Below are 15,011 nucleotides of genomic sequence, written 5' to 3'. Positions count from 1 at the left end.
GGGAGTTCTGTGTGACACGGTCACACCTGTAGAACCGAGGCTGGGAGACCTTTACACGCACTGCCACCAAGCCCACCAGGCCCCCTGAAGGCAGGTGGCCTGAAGCCTGGAACAGTCCACACACGGCTGCTCCAGCGGGAAGTCGGGCAGGAACAAGACGTTGAGACTCAACCGTGAGTCTCTGCTATGGGGGCTCGTGGTCCGGTGGCCCCTTTGCTGACTGAGTGATAACTTCTTCTCATCTCCCAAGAAGAAGAAATAAGAAGCAGAATTCAGGGGGTGGGTAGAGCTCAGCAGTAGAGCGCGTGCTTAGCACACACCAGGTCCTGCGCTGCGCCCCCAGTGCCTCCATTAAAACAAACAAACAAAAGAAACCTTACTAACCCCCAAAACAAAACCTTAAAACAAAAAAGTAATAAAATTAAAAACATAAACGTGCAGTTGAAAAAACAGCACAATCCAGATGCACTAACTGTGTTATCGCAGCGCCCTCCCCACGTCCTGGAGGGGAGAGGGACGAGCTGCAAGTACTTTCAAAGGTTCGCCTTCTCTGTCAGTGTACGCAGAGAGCGGGCGCCTCCTGCACGTTACAAACTCAGCGTGCCTTCAGCACTCAGACAGCGCAGCGCAGGACCAGGCCCCTCTGAAGACGAGAAGGGGCTGCTCAGCGAGGCGTGCTGGCGGGGACACACCTGGCCTGCTGCGACCTGCCCCCGGCCCCCACGTGTGTCCCCGGCCTGACAGCCACGCGAGACACAGCGTCCGGCTGCGCACTTGGTGTCTGCGTGTTACAAGAGCTGTCAGCCTCCTGACTTTATGAAAACAAATGGCCCTCTTATAAAGTACTTCTGGGCAGTCTAAGAATAATTTACTTAAAAACGTACTTTGCAGGGGAGGGGACAGCTCAGTGGTAGAGCGCGTGCTTAGCATGCACGAGGTCCTGGGTTCAATCCCCAGTACTGCCATTAAAATAATAAACAAATAAATAAACCTAATTACCCCTCCCACCCCTGCAAAACCTGGTTATTAAGAGAATTTTTTTTTAAAGAAACAAATATTGGGGAAGAAAGTGCGCTGCTTCTAGTTTGGACGGGTGAACGAAGAAATATTACTCTGAAAAGATGGAGAAGTTGGACCTAGAATTCGTAACTGTCCACACCACAAACGTATGAACATCTCAGACACCCATACACTGAAAGTCTGCTGAACTGTAGAAATACTTAAAAAGCTAAGCCAGAATAAGCACCAAATACTAAGTGTGTTATTAACGACCTCTGCGAGGGGCTCAGCCTGCAACTCCGTCCAAATACCAAACTAGGAGGGTCTGCAGGCCGACTTCAGGGCACGTGAATGTACCTAAATCTACTCTCTCTTGTTCAAACACGATCAGAGACACAGAAACCCAGGTCATTTCTCCAAAGTAACTAGGTATTTACAACGATACATATTTAACAAAGACCGAAGCAAAGCCTCCGTAGATTCTGGGACACACCTGCCGGTCTGCTGCCGCAAACGGTGATTAAAAACATGCTCGGGGAGCACCAGCCTGTCTCCCTGAAACAGGTAATTTCGAGAGCCGCTCGAGGAGGTCAGCCCCAGGGACTCGTGGTCCAGTGACCGCTTACTCCGCAGCCATTTCCCCTGAGCTCTTTTCTGCTTCTGGGCAAGGGTTTTCTCTGACACACAAGGTAACACCAGGTCAGGGACAATTTGGAGACTTAAACTCGAAGAAAAACAGCTCCCCTAATGAGCGGGCTTTACGGAAAAGGCACAACTTCCAAGCTGAGTGAAAGCCAGGCCGCTCCGTGCAGAGCGACGGACGACGTCCAGACCCAGGGCGCCCGGCCGGGAAGTGCGCGCAGCACAGGCCGCGCTGGTCCTGACCCGGCTCGTCCCGGGCTCCGAGTCGGCCACCTGCGTCAGGTGAGGCCGAGCAGGCGGCCGAGATGCACGGGTGGGCGTCCCCAGAGGCAGGGCCCCCCGTCCCCAGGGGAAGTGACCCCGTGACAGGCCCTCGTATTCCCCGACGTCTAGAGCCAAGACCGTGTCCCAGGGGTGACGATGAACCAGTGAACGGCCTCCCCGTCGGAAGCCCTCCGACCCCACAGCTGAAGACGCACAGTCCGCTCGCTATGAAAGGCCTTCTGCCGCCGGGAGGGGCCCCAGCACGATCACGGGGGGTCGCGCTCCGCCAGTGAGACGCCGGCACGCCTAGACGCGTACACAGGAGGAGCCCCACCCTCGGCGCCCGGGGAAATTCTCTCCTCAGCAGAGGAATCCGCTTGCAATTTAACACGAGAGGAACTTGCCCGGGAGCAGCACGTCTCCTCACCTCACCACGGGGTCGTTCAGGTCGCTGTAGACGTTGATGCGGCCCACAAACCTGGCAACAGGGGAGGCAGGTTGGTGACCGCAGGCTCCCTCAGGTAGGTAGGTAGTTGGTAGGGCAGCAGGGGCCGGGGGCGGGACCGAGCCCCTGCTCCGCAGGAGGGAGGTGGCCTGAGCCGGGTTCCTCATCCCTCGCCCTCCCTTTGCTTCCTGTTTCATCAGCCTGTGACTTTAATGATTTTCCTTAAAATCACTTCCTCAAAATACAGAAAATTCATTTTTCCTCAACAAATTTAGTTGCATTAGGCCTTTTCGAATATTTGTATCAACTATCCGTATAAAGAGCCACCATCGGGACGCTGCTGGGCTGTGTAAATACACAAGGGACGTGTTTTTGACCGAGTCTTAAATTTAACGCAGGGACGCTCAGTCTCCTTCCAGGCGCCCAATGCGGTGGACTTGGGGCGGGCAGCGGGGCAGTGGCCGGGCGGGGGGCGGGCAGCAGGGGGGCGGGCAGCGGGGTGGTGGCCAGGCCGGGGGCGGGCAGCAGGGGGGCGGTGGACCGGGGGCGGGCGGTGGACCGGGGGCGGGCAGCGGGGCGGCGGGCAGCAGGCGGCTCACCTGTAGAGGTCGGGCTGGGGCTGTTCGCACTCGATGGTGGCGTGGAGGCCGCCGACGTCCTCTTCAGTGTGAAACCCCTTTGTGTCTTGAACTGCATAATGGGTCTGCAGACGGACAGAAAGTGCGAATTCACACCACAACCACCAGCAGGAAGCCAGCGCAGGTGCCTGCCGTCCTCGGCAGCACCAAGCTTCACCGTTTATGCGTGTAAACAGCCCGATGACCCCACGGGACCAGACCTACAGGAAGGAGTCTGTGAATATAAGTCAGTTACGGAACTATGAGGCCACTGCTGTTCCTGAGTCTGTCAGGCCCCAGGCCTCTTCCATCCTTAGCAGAGCCCCCACTTAAAGGTAAAAGGACACATGGCAATGCTGGTAATTCTTCAGAACCGGGCGCTTCGATTTAACCCCGCAGTGGTGTCTCAGACACAGACTCAGGAGCTAAAATATTCCTTCCTGTTTATACGATTCCCTGTTGTCTACAGAGAGCTGTCGCAGGCACCACAAATGCCCTGCCGGTCCCTGTCCGGGGAGCGTACCCGCCCAGACCCTCACCCGGCCTCGGCCCCAGGTGGGCCTCGGGATGCCCGGGAGGGCTGGTCGGGCATGGACCCCCTGGCCTCGCCTTGGAGTTTCTGGGCTGTGGGTCTGGGGCGGAACCCGAGACCTGCACGTCTACCCTGATCCCAGGTAAGCTGCTGCTGCCGGTCTGCGACCCGGTCCTGGGAAGCCAGCCCAGGAGGCACTGGGGGTATGAACATGGGGAGGGACAGCGTTGGGGCTGGTGAGAGGGCACGTGTCTCTCCGGTGACTCAGAGCAGCAGGGGACGCGATCCCAGCAGCCCCCGCGGCCACATCTGTGCCGCTTTGGGGGTGTGTGTGTATCCAGCACTTTGGGGAATTTTCTAATGAGTTCCTCCCAAGAGCCCCTGGAAGACAGGTTTGTGTCCATTTTATGGACGTGAAAACATGACCAGGGCGGGGGTGTCCCACGCCCACTCTGCTTTCAAGGAAAGGGCTCAGATGACCCCAGGCCCCGAGCACAGACACACGAAGGTCCAAGTGCAGCATGATCCTGACCTTGGCCACGTCTGGACCAGGGCAGCTGCCACCAAACTTTACCCCGAAAACAGTGATGCCCCTGGACCCCCTGGCATCTGCTGGCAGTGGAGCTGGGGCCAGTATGGGCAGGACATCCCTCCAGGGTTGGGGGGTGCAGGCGGCGGCCCACGGCCTGCAGCCGGGGATTCGCGGCTCATCCAGGCCAGGGAGGATGAGAACACGACCCCCACCCCCACCCAGGTGCTCCAACAGCCACTGAACACCCTCCGCTTTCTATTTTCTTGCTGATGGTCAGTGGTGCAGAGGGCGCCCTCTCTTGGGGCTGGTTACAAAGGCAATGTGGAGGTGGACGCAGAAGCCCCACAGGGCTGTCCATAGAGGACCAGCACATCCTTCAGGGCTGTTTGCACAGAAAGCGTCTCCTTCCCTCTGGGGGAGCTGAGCGCATCCACAGGCAGCTTCAGCACCTTCGGAGCCGAGCTCACGTCCAGAGGCTCCTCGGAAGCGTCCAGGTTTTTAAACATTGGAATCCTCAAAATTAACAGGGATGTGGTTTTTTGTTTTTCTTTCGATTATTTATTAAAATTGTGTGGCACCAGCTGAATTCCATCCTGAGTGTAAGAAACTAATTATAATTTCAGCAAATCCTTACTAAGATATTTTAACACAAAGACACTCATTGAAGGAATACTCGGGCAAAATTTGGACTCACTTTTCACACAGTTCCAGTCTAGTAAAGTCCCTGACTTTGACCAGTAAAATGAAAACTTAAAAATTCCAACAAGCTATTCCTTGCACCCTGGACTTGGTACCCGGGCTAAACAACACAGCCAGTAAGCGACTCGGGGTTGCTTCTGTCAACCTGAGAGGCGGGTCCTCACGGGCACCGAGGGGGAAGAGCAGCCGGGTTCCCTGCACTTGCTGAACCTCACACGCGGTGTCCCTTCTGGACACACGCGCTCGGCTCGGAAGGGGGCCCCGGGTCACGAATCACAGGCACATTACTTTGTGGCTGGACTCCCCGTCCAGGCTGGCGGTGGTCACGTGGCAGGTCCCGTCTGCGCGGCTGCTGGACAAAAAGACCAGGTCGCAGGGGAAGGTCTCGTCCTCCTTGACCATGACGATGTCCCCGACCTGCAGGACAGACAGACAGACAGCGCCATGAACCGCCTTCGTGCAGCGGCTCCCACAGGGGACGCTGCGGGCAGGTCTGTGTTCATTAGTGTGACTCTGAGGCAGGTCATTTCCCAGACGCTCGGCCCAAATCCAGGAGAGACCAGTGTGGTCAGCGCACCAGTCAGACCCGTGACGCAGGGAAGTGCATTACGGCAGAGGGCTCTGCTGTGAAAACACAACAGCCGTCACCACACCGCCCCGATCCGGCCCCCACGGGGCAGCGCGAGCGCCAACAGGCCGAGTGGGAGTTACTCCTGCGGGAAGGCGCTAACCTAGGACCAGGTGGGAGAGCTCTCGGGTTTCTGAACACTGCAACCAAGGCACTGTCCAGATGACATGAATGTGACAAGAATGAAGCAGAACCCGGAAACCATGTTGCAAAACTGAAGTAAAAATGAATCACAGAATGTTCGTCATACAGACTTTTACGTAGGAGTTAATCACTGCAGTTTGATCATCACCAGAGGGTCATCACCGCCCAGGAAAGCCCCTCTTCTCCGATGGGGACATCGGACAGCGTCTGGACGGTGAAGAGACATCGGAACCCCACCAGTCAGTGATGAGCTCCTGGGGTCAGAGTCCTTCCAGCTGCCTGGCTGGTCTCGCTGCTGCCCGCCAGGTGCTTCCGTCTGAGGACAAGTGTCACCCGGATGGTGGCCCCAGCTCACACCCGGTGTCTGAAGACTTAAAAACTGGGGGCTGCTCTCTCTCCCCAGTTAGACCCACGGGCTCAGCAAAACTCCTATGCAAATCCCGCAAGGGTGTCTGCAGACCTCCACGGGCGTGCTCCGAGCTCCACGGGGAAAGGCCACAGCGCTCGGACCGGAGGGTGGGCGGGAGTCACCTGCGGTGTGAAGGCGGTGACGCGGCCGCAGGGGCCGGGACCGCGGGGTCCCCGTGGAGGACGGCACACACCATCACATCAGGACAGAGAACCCAGAAACACACCCACGAACACGCTCCCCAGGATCGAGAGCAGCTCAGGGGAGGAGCGGCAGCCTCTGCGACAGACGAGGCCGGAGCGACCGGGCAGAAAGGGGACTTCCACACGAACCTCACGCCTTGCGGGGAAAGTGACGCAAAACGGGTCAGACCTTCAGTCTAGAACATAAAAGTACAAGCCTTTTAGGAAAAAAAACAGGAGAAAAACCCTTGGGCTCCAGGGCTTGGCAAAGAGTTCTCAACCCTGAACTGAAGCACAGCCCACGACGGGAGAGTCGGCGACCGGACCTCAGCAGGGCCGGCTCTGCACTGTGAGCCCCCGAGGCTGGTCTGAAGTGGGCTGAGGTCTATAATACACAGACTCTCAAGGCTCAGCAGCGAAGACACAAGCCCTCAAGCAGCCCAGGGAAGAAGCGGGCAGGAGCCGCGGGTGCACCGAAGAGCAGGCGCCGATGGCAGACAAGCGCCCGCCAAGCGTCCGGAAGCCACGAGGGCGACGCCTGCCTGAACTGCACCGAGACGCAGGGCCCAGCGCGGCCGGGGAGGCTGAGGCACGGGCCTCTCGGCGTTGCTGGCGGGCGAGTAAAACGGAGTCCCCGCTCCGGGAACGGTCTGGCTGTTCCTCTGAAAACAAACAACGGGTTTACTAGATGGCCCGGCAAGCGTTCGTGACGCCAGGGCGTCTGGGCCAGGGGAGTGGAAACCGACCCACACAGAAACCTGCACTCAAACGGTCACGCAGCTTTCCCTGTGAAGCGCCCCAGCATCCTCCTCCTGGTCCCCACCCCACGGGCTGGGGCGGCGCCCACGCGGGGGGCGTCCCCTGGGAGCTGCGCTGCGAGAGGAGAGCCAGGCCCGCAGGTTGCAGACGGGACGGCCCACCCGGTCCGGACGGGTCTCGGAGACGCACAGCTCACAGGCTCCCTCGCAACCAGTCCTGAGCAAACTCCTCTCCCCTCCTTGCCTCACAGGCGCCATTAAATCCTCGGCTGAGACAGGCTGGACTCAGAGCAGACGCCTCCCGCAGGCGATCAGTGCATTAAAAAATTCAGTTTTCTGCTGGGAGGAACGATTTAGGTCTGTCTTTGAAGAGATGTTTATTAAATGTATGGAAGACTTTGCACAGGAAATCCAGCGTTCAGGGCTCTACAGTATTCAGGGCCTGGGGCCCGAAGGAGCCTGTTAAGAGGTACGTGCGGTTCCCACCGCTCCGGGCCCCTCACCTCCCTGACCCCATGACCACTAGGGGAACAGCGTCAGTCCAGGCCGAGTGAGGGGAGCTCGTTCCGAGGTACTGGGACACATGGCAGTAAAATTTATAGAACAAGGAAAATGTGGCTTAAGACAAAAATACACTCAATACTCTGTCTGACTCATGTGACAACTAAAGGGGGTAACGAAGGTGGGCCAGGCGCTGATGATGGAGGGACAGGAGGGGCCTGGGATCCGGAACCCAAGGCCCACTGACCCCCAGGGTGACCGGCTGCGCCTCCTCACGGCTCAGCAGTGTGTCTGGAAGCAGAGGGTGGGGTTGGAAGGAAGCCAAAGACGGCTCCTCTGTCCCTGTGCGCGGGGACTGGCGGCTGCCCCTCCCTGAGGCTTCCCGATGGCCCTGCCACCACCTCCGGCCAGGAGAGCAGCCCCGAGGGATGGAGGGTCGGGGCGGGTGGGCCGGCGACAGGACGAGGACCAGCCTGGGGAGGAGGAGGGGAGGCTGGCCAGGCTCCGTCCCCAGGCTCACGGCTAAACACAGCTCGGGGACAAACAGTAAAAACCGTATTTGTCGTCTGCACACACACAGGTGTTTCTATAGGCCACCAGAGATCTGAAAATAACTGACTTTAATAATGTAAACACATTTAAACGTATGAGACACTGTTACTCCAATAATCCACTGGAAAAAAAAAGAAATTAAAATGCAGCTTTCAGTGAAGTTTCTGTCCCCGCTTTCACAAACTTCCAACCAGTGGAGTTGCTCATGTTAACAGGACTTGGCCTTACAGCGGAACACGTTTTCTGCAAGCGCCTCCAGGCTCCCTGCCGACGGGCAGGACCGGCTCCAGGCTCCACACCCTGCTGGGAGCGGGGTGGCGGGGCCACGGAAGCTCTGGACCCCCCCCCCCCAATCTGCCGTGACCCGGCACCTGCTCCAGAGACAAAGTCTGTTACAGCGTTACAGAAAAATGCAGACATAAAAAGGGTAAAAAAGAAAAGCCGGTGGGGGGCCTGCCTGAAGTGAGAGGTCACGGGGGAAGAGGCTGGGTCTACACCTAAGGAGTAAGACAACCGCAGACAAAGGGTTTGCCAAAGAAAGTAAACGCAGCGCGAGGTTGTCTGGTCACTGCTCCGGGTCTGAAGCCGGACAGGGGTCGGTCCTGACTCACCCTCAGTTTCCGGCTCTGCTTCCGGACGAGCTTGCCGTGCTGGACGAAGTGGACGGGGCACTGGTTCACGGCGCTGTCGGCCTTGTGGCGGAGCCAGTCCTCGTAGCCCTGGGACGGAGGGGAAGCGTGAGCCGGGCCCCTGCCCTGGCCGTCACCCTGGAAGCACCCGGCGGCCCTTAGAGCAGACGAGCCGTGCTGTTCCCATGACTCCACCCTCGTCTGTGCCCCGGAGAACTGAACCTGTGTCCACACACAACTTGGATGCGAAGGTTCTTAACGTTCTCAAACAGAAGCATCCCAAACGTCCACCAGTGGCGATGGACACACAAAACGTGCTGTGTCCCCACAATGGGGTGTTGCCCATCGTGGGAATGAAGCACTGGCACCGGCCACACGTGAATAAACCTTGAAAATGCAGCGCCCGGTGGACCGGGCCAGACACGAAAGGCCACTAGCCTACGACTCCGACTGTGAAACGTCCAGAACAGGCAAACTGCAGCGACAGATTAGACTGGTGGCCGCCAGGGGCTGGAGGCGGGGGTGGGGAGTGACGCTCACAGGGACCGGCTTTCCTCGGAGGCGACCGGAACTTTCTGGACCCATAAAGGTGATGGCTGAGCACTAATCTAGCTGCACCGGTGGTGGGAAATCCCTGCGGACTGTTCCTCCTGTCAGTCCCTGGCTTGACTCGTCAGGACCGCAGAGAACAGCACGACCCACTGAGCGAGTCAGGAGTCGGCCACACCCAGAACCTCGGTAGCAGCAGGTCCTTGGGGTCAGACCTCCGAGGACATGGGGTGAAGCAAGTCACCGGAAGCCAGGTGCCGAGTCTGGCGGGTTCAGTTTGAGAACGAGTTTCCTCCTCCTACTCTCAGGCACCAAACTAGCACTCGGCTAGGTCGTCCCCCTGATCTTAGCTCAAGCGTGGGCCTGGACCGTCGCACCGGGGGATGCCTGGCAGCGGCTTCCTACGGCCTGCCCGAGGAGGAAAGGCGGCACCAGCTGGCGGGGGCCCCGTGTGGCCCCTGCACGCCTGCCTCGCCTCACCTGCTTGACGGCCGTGACGGTGATGACGAAGAACAGCGGGAGGCCGCTCGTCACCGGGCTCGTGGGGGTGTCGATGATCAGCTGCCGTGGAAAGAGAGCGTGGGGCCGTCAGTGGCTTCAACGGGCCGGCTGCCCCGTCACGCCCCCCAGCGCTTGCTGGGACCCACTTTATCCCAGCGCCTCAGATGAATCACATAAAAAGGAAACCAGCTTATCTCACGACAAAACCAAGGGCCGTTCTCCTTAATTATGGGACGTGTGTACGGAAACCAGGTCCCGCGGCAGAGACGCGCTGCCTCCAGGCTGTGTTTTGCCTCAGTCTGGCCTGCTGCTGGCGCCCCATCTTCATTACGTTATTTGGGTAAATTACTGTTGGAAATTGTAAAAGTCCTTCCACTGTATTTTTTACGACTGAGAACAATTAGGCTGTTTCTAAAACACACCCGACCTCTCCTTAATTCATACCTCACTGTGGTTCTCACTCTTTTTCACTCTTTCTCTTAATGTTTTTAGGAGATCACAGGAACTTAGGAACAGGGGAAACGCAGCCAGCGTCATAATCCAGTGTGGCTGGTGAACGTGCCCCCAAATTAGGACGCTCCCGGCTCCCCCCAGGACTCCAGGATGAAGACAGGTGTCCAGCACGGGCCCACATGCGAGGCCCTCACACCTGCGTTTCAGTGACCAGGTTTCTGACATGCTTGTCCTCGAGGAAAAGCAGTGAAGGAGCTGCCGAGAAGGGGGCACGAAGCCCTGCTCGCTCCCTGTCAGCAAACCAGCCAGTCACCTGGGAACAACGTCCCTTACTCAGACGCACATTTCAGGCCACTGAAGAGGATGACCAGCCTTACCTGCACCAGAAATATGATAAGAAAATAGAAGTTGGCTATTCTTCTGAATTGTTCAAACAGGTTCTTGGGAATGAAGTTCCAGAACGTGTACTGTGCACAAGAGAACAGAAAGGAGTCATTTTGGCCACATTTCACATTTTGCTGTGTTAATCAACCACAGGATGAGCGGTGTATTTTAAAGTACAAAACGTCTAGTTTTAGATACAAAACAAAGCTGACAGTCTGCAGACATTTTACCCACTGGACGACCATAAAAACAAACAGCCAGAACGTGCGCTCCAAAAATGGCGTGTGTGTTACCTAATTTCAGGTAATTTAAGTAACGCAAAGTGGCTTAAGAATAGTCTTACTAATTAAATGTCTTTCATCAAGTGTGAAGCTCTGGTCGGTGACTCAGAACACACGTGGTCAGCATCGTGCCCTGCGGGTCAGCTTCGGCAAGCTCGCTCTCTGTGACAGTGTGACGAGGAGGTGACGGGAAGTAACACAGCCACCATTTCTAGGTGGTCTCGAGCCAGGCGGGCAACAGTCTGGGTCGGCCCCTCCTGCTCGCGGGGGGCGGGGGGAGGGTAGCTGGGCCCCTCATTCTCCAAACGTCTCGCTTTCACCTAAGGAGGCGTCTCCCTGACTTCTGTGTGGAAGACGTCTCCCAGGTGTCGTCACCCTTCAGCAAACACGGAGCCGGGACCTTGCTTTTAAAATTCCATCGGACAGTTCTGCCTTTTGCTGAAGATCGTGCCCTGAGGAGAGCGCGCTGCTCCGCCCGGCTGCGTGGGGGCCCTCATCACCTCTGGCACCTGGAGCGGTAGGGACCTCGGTCAGCTCCCGTCAGGGCCGGAGCTGGCACCTCGGATCCAGGCGCTGGTGACCCGACTCTCAACCCAAGGGCTCCTTTCATGCCAGACGCCACGCAAGTTCTTGGAAAACGGTGGTGTTTTTTAATTTCAAATTCCAGTCGTTTGTTGCTGGCATACAGGAGCGCCACTGACTTTTCACTAACTCTCAAAAGGAGCTGTTGGAAGACCTGTACGTCGTTGCAGCACTTGCGTCTCGTGTTTGGGGCTCTGTGACCAGCCTAGAGCGGCCTTTCGTTCCTCACGTGCTCCGTTCTGAGGGACACTGACCCCAAAGCGGGGCTGCCATCCCTGGGGTCCCATCGGTGGAGCCCTGCCCAGCAGCACACTCACTGCCCAGGAGTTAACTGAAACACTTCCCCCAAACACCTAACCGCCTTGCTCAGCACAAAGGCACGTTAGAGGAGCAGTTCCCACTTGACCCCGTCTTCCATCTGCTGCGACGTTTACAGACAGAAATTATACACTGTTTAGGATTTGCTCCAAAATGACCTCGAGGAAGAAAGCCGCACAGAATAGACAGGCCGGGCCGTCTGCTGACAGCGGTGGACAGCGGGGGACAGCGGGGGCAGCACAGACACCTGTCACAGCGCCCTCCTATTTTTCTATGTTTCTGAAAGTTTCCGCGTTAGAAAGCTTCACGTATTTACAACACAGAATGTCAGCGTCTACAGTCCTTCCGAGCGTGCAGGTCGGGCTCTGGTAGCTCTGGCGTGCTGCGTGAACCCCCGCTCTCGCCCCAGTGTGATGCCCCCGCTTCAGGACACCGTTCAGCTCCCCAGTCCTGCTCCACCAGGTAGAGTCCGCCAGGTGCAGACGTGGAATTTAACCCCGCTGACCGACTCTGTTCCAGGCAGGCGCAGGAGGCCGGCACTGCAGCTTGGACACGAGGCTGTGTGACCTCCGTGCTTCACAGCACAGGCAGCTGTTATCAATCACTACCACGGATCATTAGTGACGTGGTCAAAAGTCCCTGATGATGTGTGACAACAAAAGCGAACACCCAGGGAGATAATTTAAACATTCGTGACTGCAGACGTCAGCGCTGCATGGATAAAGTAAAACACGACGAGGCCGTGTTGCACATACGGGGGCTGGCACCACGGGGCGGTGGCCCAAGTGCCTCTGGACCTGTGTTAAATTGTAATGACCCGAGGGGGGGTGCAGCTAAGCGGCAGAGCACGTGCTTCGCGTGCACAAGGTCCCAGGTTCAACCCCCAGCGCCTCCATTAAAATACGTAAATACATAAACCCTGATTACCTCCCCCAACAAAATTCAAATAAAAACTAAAAAAATAAGTAGCAACAGCAGGGAGTTGTGCGGGCAGGTTAGCGGGCACACGGCGCTCACCTTGGAGGAGACGATGCGGTTGTCCGGGAACCTCTGCAGGATGTAGGCCTCGGCACCCGGCGGGGGCTCCCGGTGCCCCACGTAGACGGTCCGGCTGTCCACCCAGTTCTCCTCGCCTGCACACTGCGGACAACAGGGCAGGTGAGCGGGGGCCGGGCCCGCTGCGAGGCGGCAGCCACCCGGCCCCACGGGGCCCTCGCGGGCTAAGCCCCTCAAACCCCTGCCGGCGCCTCAGGGAAGCCGTCTGCGCCCCGGGAAGGGCCGGGGTCAGGAGAAACGACACGCGGCGGCGGGTCCACTTGAGGACAGAAGCGACAGCAAAACCCTAAGTTTCCGAAGAGGAGACAAGGGACGGCCCAGAGGCTGTGGGAAGGGTCTTCGGTGCCGCGCAGCCTGGGCGCGGGCGGGGCCGTCAGCGTGCAGCCTCTCGGTCAGCGAGGCTTTCCCGGAAAGAGAGGCCGGGCCCCACTCACCCCCGTGTCACCCAGAGTGCTGTGCAGGAGACGTCAAGGAGAGAGCTTGGACCCAAAGCATCTTCTAAAAACACTCAACCAGACGGTGCGCTGTCAGCACCCGGGTGCCAAAGACACCGTGGCTTCGGACGAGACGCTCAGAGGCAGCCCAGCCCAGGGCCCTGACGTGGGGTCCACGCCCCTCACTCAGACTCCTTAAGAACAAGCAGGGTGGTGTGTCGGCCCAGGACCGGTCCTGCCCTGTCCAGCCTGTGTCCAGCCCGTGCCCGGCCTCTGTGGCCTCAGGGAACCCTCGCTTTCTGAAGCCAAACAGGGTAAGCAGTGCCCTCGAAGCTTTCTGCTGTTTGAGGTCACTGTGAGCCTCACGTTCCTTCTTCCTTCTCTTCTTTGCTTCTACCATCACCTTCCTTGCTCACCTATCAACTTCTCGGGGAAAGAAGTCTTTTCACGCGTGAGCCCCCAGCATGCCACCTCCCGCAGCAACTTCCTGTTTGCTCACCCTCAGCAAACGCCACCGCTTGCCTTCAGTGAGGGCGAAGCTTCGTGGACAGTCCAGGCAGACTAAAGGGAAAAGACCAAATCGGTCTCTGACTCCTTCCCTGTTTTCAGAGATGCTCAGCAGAGGCTCAGGAAACGGTGTGGGTTCCCAGGACGGAGCAGGCCCTGCGCCACCTGCCAGCACGTATGCGAGCTCCCTCCGGGACACCAGCCTGGGGTGTGGGCCGCGCGGAAGGCCAGGCCGCCCTCTCCTGCCAGCGAGGGCTCCCTGCCCACTCCGCCCTCCCCCTGCCTCCCCACATCGGATGAAGCCACCAGAAAGGATGCTGACTTGAAAAGTCACCTTATGATCCAAACTACTGTGTGCAGAACAGATAAACAACCAGGGCCTACTGCACAGCACAGGGAGCCGCCTTCAACAAACAGCCTGTAACACCCTACAGCCACAGAGGGTATGGCGTGTGTAACCGACTCACCGCGCCGCACACCAGAAAGAACGCAACGCTGTCAAGCAGCTCTACTTCAGTCTAAAAGAGCTTCGCATCCAAGATAATCAACTTGTATTTTCACCGCTCTCTTGCCATCACGTACACCTGGTAGCATTTTTCACCGTCTAAAAAGATGCACTGGGATGTAATTTAGTCATATGACAATTTTTTTGTTTTACATTCTTGCCTAGTTAAAATTACAGCCCTCCCCCCACCCCACACCCCCCAAAAAAACCTGCTCAAGAGCTTCGTAGATAAAGCTCTGGATGCGGGAGTCAAGAAAACTGAAAATGTCCTGACTTCCTTTATTTCTCAAAACAGAGCCAAACGGGTGCCTCCCATCCCTGTGGGCTCAGGCAGTCACACTGAAAAAGAACAGGTAGTGAATGAGCCGGGCAAGGACAGAAGGCATAGAAACCGAGCTTTGAGCACAGAAATGAAAATCCTGGAAGCCCTTCTCCTAAACCTCAAGACAGCGGTTCTGCTGCAGCCAGGCCCATAGGGAGCCTGCCCCGGGGAGGCAGGCGGGACGGAGGGGGACTGCGGCCGGCCCACAGTCCGACACACTCCGGTTTCAACATGCTCGTCCAGCAGGTCACACAGCTACCGGGGAGCCTCATGGCGCGACAGGCAGAAGTGCCTCTGGGGTCAGACCAACTGTGCTCTGCACACACGTTCAGGTCCTGAGAAGGTTAAGTTAAATGTTCAACGTGGACAGACAACAGCAAAGAGGACCCTTGGGGGCCTGCTGTACTCCCCACGGTTCTACCACACCCGCGGTCACGCGCGTGTCCGAGGCCCACCGGCTGTGCGACTGTGGACGAGTCACTCCATGGCTCTGTGTCAAATCCGTCAGAAGCAGCGTGAAAGGATTCAACTAGACAGTCTTTGTGCTCCGTCCACCTCTAACAGTCTGGGTCTCTGTACACTGAGC

General features: G+C 57.8%; 1 protein-coding gene across 4 annotated transcripts in view; it reads right to left on the bottom strand.

Moving 5' to 3' along the window:
• ATP11A (ATPase phospholipid transporting 11A) overlaps positions 1 to 15,011 on the bottom strand; it is a 92,087-nt gene that overhangs the window by 39,450 nt on the left and 37,626 nt on the right. For 3 of the 4 annotated variants that reach the window (XM_072976565.1, XM_072976566.1, XM_072976564.1), the window contains exons 2-8: positions 12,619 to 12,741; positions 10,414 to 10,503; positions 9,563 to 9,643; positions 8,516 to 8,623; positions 5,019 to 5,147; positions 2,950 to 3,053; positions 2,333 to 2,383 (exon numbers count right to left, since the gene is read on the bottom strand). In XM_072976565.1, coding sequence (XP_072832666.1) covers positions 2,333 to 2,383; positions 2,950 to 3,053; positions 5,019 to 5,147; positions 8,516 to 8,623; positions 9,563 to 9,643; positions 10,414 to 10,503; positions 12,619 to 12,741 — 686 coding nt within the window. The remainder of the gene's footprint in view (positions 1 to 2,332; positions 2,384 to 2,949; positions 3,054 to 5,018; positions 5,148 to 8,515; positions 8,624 to 9,562; positions 9,644 to 10,413; positions 10,504 to 12,618; positions 12,742 to 15,011) is intronic. The other variant, XM_072976567.1, reaches the window with a different exon arrangement.

This window comes from Vicugna pacos, chromosome 14 (assembly GCF_048564905.1).
Source record: "Vicugna pacos chromosome 14, VicPac4, whole genome shotgun sequence".
NCBI classification, from domain to species: domain Eukaryota; kingdom Metazoa; phylum Chordata; class Mammalia; order Artiodactyla; family Camelidae; genus Vicugna; species Vicugna pacos.
This window is presented reverse-complemented; position numbering and strand designations above follow the sequence as displayed.